Source organism: Sinocyclocheilus rhinocerous, unplaced genomic scaffold (genome assembly GCF_001515625.1).
Source record: "Sinocyclocheilus rhinocerous isolate Xijiao unplaced genomic scaffold, SAMN03320098_v1.1 scaffold335, whole genome shotgun sequence".
Classification (NCBI taxonomy): domain Eukaryota; kingdom Metazoa; phylum Chordata; class Actinopteri; order Cypriniformes; family Cyprinidae; genus Sinocyclocheilus; species Sinocyclocheilus rhinocerous.
In genome coordinates this window covers 767714-771302 of record NW_015659708.1, presented here as the reverse complement: position 1 = coordinate 771302, position 3589 = coordinate 767714, and the positions used below count along the sequence as shown (strand labels likewise).

At 35.6% G+C, this 3589-nt stretch overlaps 1 protein-coding gene across 1 annotated transcript in view; it reads left to right on the top strand.

Moving 5' to 3' along the window:
• Positions 1–3499, top strand: part of LOC107724100 (epsin-1-like) — a 13470-nt gene extending 9971 nt beyond the window's left edge. The window contains exons 10-11 of the mRNA XM_016532885.1: positions 2307–2459; positions 2754–3499. Of these exons, the coding sequence (XP_016388371.1) occupies positions 2307–2459; positions 2754–3157 (557 nt within the window). The 3' untranslated portion in view covers positions 3158–3499. The remainder of the gene's footprint in view (positions 1–2306; positions 2460–2753) is intronic.
• The last annotated feature ends 90 nt before the right edge of the window (positions 3500–3589 follow it).

The window sequence follows — 3589 nt, the reverse complement described above, 5'->3', positions numbered from 1 at the left end:
AAATAATGTCTAAGTTAATACTTGTTCAAAACAATCACTTTAGCAAAGTTTGTACTATTTTCTGTTTATCTTGAAAAATAAAATAATTAATTTGTTCAATAAATATACTATCATTAAAATATGTTAATATAACAAATATACATTTTAAAATACAGAAACAAAATCATTAAAAAAAAAAAAAGATTCTGAAAGCATTGAAGGAGATCCCATAATAATTTAATATAGATTTACAGTAGTAACAAGAAATTGATATTTTATTATATGATAGGATTAATATCATGTTTTTAAATATGATGGTTTCATTCTAAACATGGTCATTATCTCTAATATGGACACCCAACATAATATATAATATTTACCATCTGAATCTAACCATGTCAAGTCAACAAATGGAAAAGTCAACTATCTATTAATTATCATGTTAATTACTGTGCGCCTTAAGCCCCAACAGCAGGGGCGCTTTTTACCCCAAATACCATACCTTTACATATTCTTTCGTTATTTAAAAACTGTTGATATAATTATCTTAAATAAAACTGAAAATCGTTAAGAAGACCTTTGTCTCACAATAGGCATTAATTTTAGCGATTCTCATTTGCTACTTAAATCTACAAAAAAAAATATTTAAAATCATAAAATATTAGATCAAGTAAGCACAGAATCAACTTTGCGCTGCTGCCCGCGATCACGTCAAGGATCAGCCAAATATACACGTGCATCTTGAAAAGCGGATGTTTTAGAAAGTGCTACGCCACGTTTTTGTGCCATCTAGTGGTTTAGAGGAAAATAATATCAAAGGCGCCTTTAGCTCCGTTGTACCCTACTATTGAAACAGGTTTTCCAAACATTTTCTGTTTGTTTCTGCAGTCTCAAATCTTATTTTTCCTGGTCAGTTTTGAACTAGTCTTAACCTCAGACATCATGCTCATTAGTTTTACAAACCGGCTGAAATGGCAGGAACTTTCTCAAAATCTCAAGCTCCCATCTAATCTACTTGCTGAGATTTTACAAAGTCTGCAGTGTTCATATCTTTGAATCTATTGAAGAGTGTATTTGAGACACTTATAAACAAGATATCTTTCTATGTTTAAAATTCCTTTTTGAGTTCTATCCAATTTCAGGTTTCACATCTAGCACTGAAAATAGAGAACAAATTTTTGTTTTGTTATAATTTTGTCTTTAGTGTTTTCAACTTTTAATATTTTGTCTTTTATCAGTTTTAATTCACTTGTTTTTGTTTTATTTCTTCGTTTATTTTCAATAATTTTTATACTAATTAATAAAGTTAACACTACCTTGCAAAAGTTTGGGGTCTGTAAAATTTTTTAGATTTTATCCTCACCAAGGCTACATTAATTTGATTTTTTTTTAAATACAGTAATTAACATGTATTATGTTATGTTATATTATGTTATACAAAAATACAGTAATTACACATCATATATATTATGAAATATTATTACAATTTAAGATAAATGTTTTAAATTTTAATATATTTTAAAATTGTAATTTATTATTTGATTTATTACTCCAGCTTAAATGTCATATGATCCTTCAGAAATCATTCTAATAGGCTGATTTGCTGCTCAATAACCATTTTTTATTAATATGAATGTTGAAAACAGTTGTGCTGCCTAATATTTTTGTGGAAACCATTTTTTCTATTCTTTGATGAATAGAAAGTTTAAAAGAACAGCAGTTATTTTAAATAAAAAACATTTGTAACATTATAAATGTCTTTACTGTCACTTTTAATGAATTTATTGCATCATTTCTGAATAAAAGTATTCTTATATTATTAGAAAAAAATATTACTGACTCCAAACTAGGGCTGCACGATAAATCGCACGCGATATTTAACGCGCATCTTGTCAGAAAGCCGGTTCTGTAATCAGCGGTAAATCTCCATCACCTGCGGGCTTTCACATTGAGCAGCATTAACTACACAGAGCCGTTGTTCACTGACGAGCTGCGCAAAAAATCGCGCGAATATGAACGTGGTGTTGCGCAGCTTGCCTGTGAACAACGGCTCTGTGTAGTTAATGCTGCTCAATGTGAAAGCCCGCAGGTGATGGAGATTTACCGCTGATTAAAGAACCGGCTTTACTGACAAGATGCGCGTTAAATATCGCATGCGATTTATCGTGCAGCCCTACTCCAAACTTAACAAGGTAGTGTATATTATTAAATGAAAAAAATTTTTTTTTCCAAAAGTAAGGCTCATTTAATTAAGTACTTTTCCCGTGTTTCAATAGCACAAGGTCATTAAGATTTTTGCCTAACAGTTTTTTTTTTTCTATCGATAGGTGACACTGCTACAAAACCTGCTGATGAGACCCAAAAGCCGGCGTCGTTCCTTGGAGAAGGTGCTTCATTGGTGGACTTGGACTCTCTTATGTCAGTCAAGCCCAAACCTAAACAGCCCCCTCTCAACGCCATCCCCATCCAAAAAGCCCCGGGTAAGGAGGGCTGAGAGAGAAAGAGAGACACATTGACAATAAGAGCAACTGAGAAAGAGAGAGAGAGAGAGACGCACTGTATAGTATCTGTTTATTTTTGAGTGTTTGTGACGCAGTGTTTTTCAGGCCTAGAGTTCATATAGTCATGTGGAACATAACCTGTATGTAGTTGATGTAGATCCCACCTCAACCTTCTTTATCCCTGCTTCTATATGCTATCCACTTCCCTTCTCCCTTCCTCCCCATCACCCATCATCCCTTTTTGTTTGCACTTTCAACTGTCATTCTTCCCAGGATTTTTGCCAGCCGCAGGCATGACCTGGCCATTGGGCAGCAACGTATCCAATGCAAGTGGTTCAACTGCACAGCCTTCAAACCCAAATTATTTTGGTTTTAACTCCATGTCACCCTGTTCCAGTGGCCTGTCCCCCCTAAACACAGCCTTTGAGGTGCCTGTCGCCCATATGGCATCTCCAACCCAGAATACAAGCCTTTCAACTTTGACCGTGTCCAACATGGGATTTTCCATGGCTAACCCTAGAATGGTACAACCCAGCACTGCAGGCACTCTTATTGGGGAGTTATGTCCTATGTCCCTCACAGGAACGGTTACCCAACAAGCTCCAGTTCTTCAGCGACCTCCATTGGTTTGGGGCACTGGAACTGGGGCGGCTGGGAAAGGCAATAGCATTTTTTGAGTTCTCCATTCAGCATCCATTGATCCCTAGCCTTCTCCTTTCCCCATCCACTTCATCAATCCTAGTTGATTATGTGTGTGTATTAGTGTGTGCAAATATTTAAATATTAATGAGCAACAATATACTGTAATATACGTTATGTTTTGGGGGAAAAAGCATGCATACCCGGCCTTTCCAATATGATGGACTGAGAAATGGAAGCAGGTGATGTTTTAGAATCCATAAGGGTGTCATTCTCAAAGGTTTTAGGAAAGCTGTCATATCTACTGGAGCAGATTTTGGATATACTCTGCTGTTTAAAAGATTGGGGTCAGTATAGTCTCAGCCTCAGACGTCACGCCCACGGACCGTTGGCTAAACGTCTGATGCATATGGCACACAAAAGTGAACTTCAGGAGTTTCGAAGTCATCATCGGATTGGTTGAATTATAC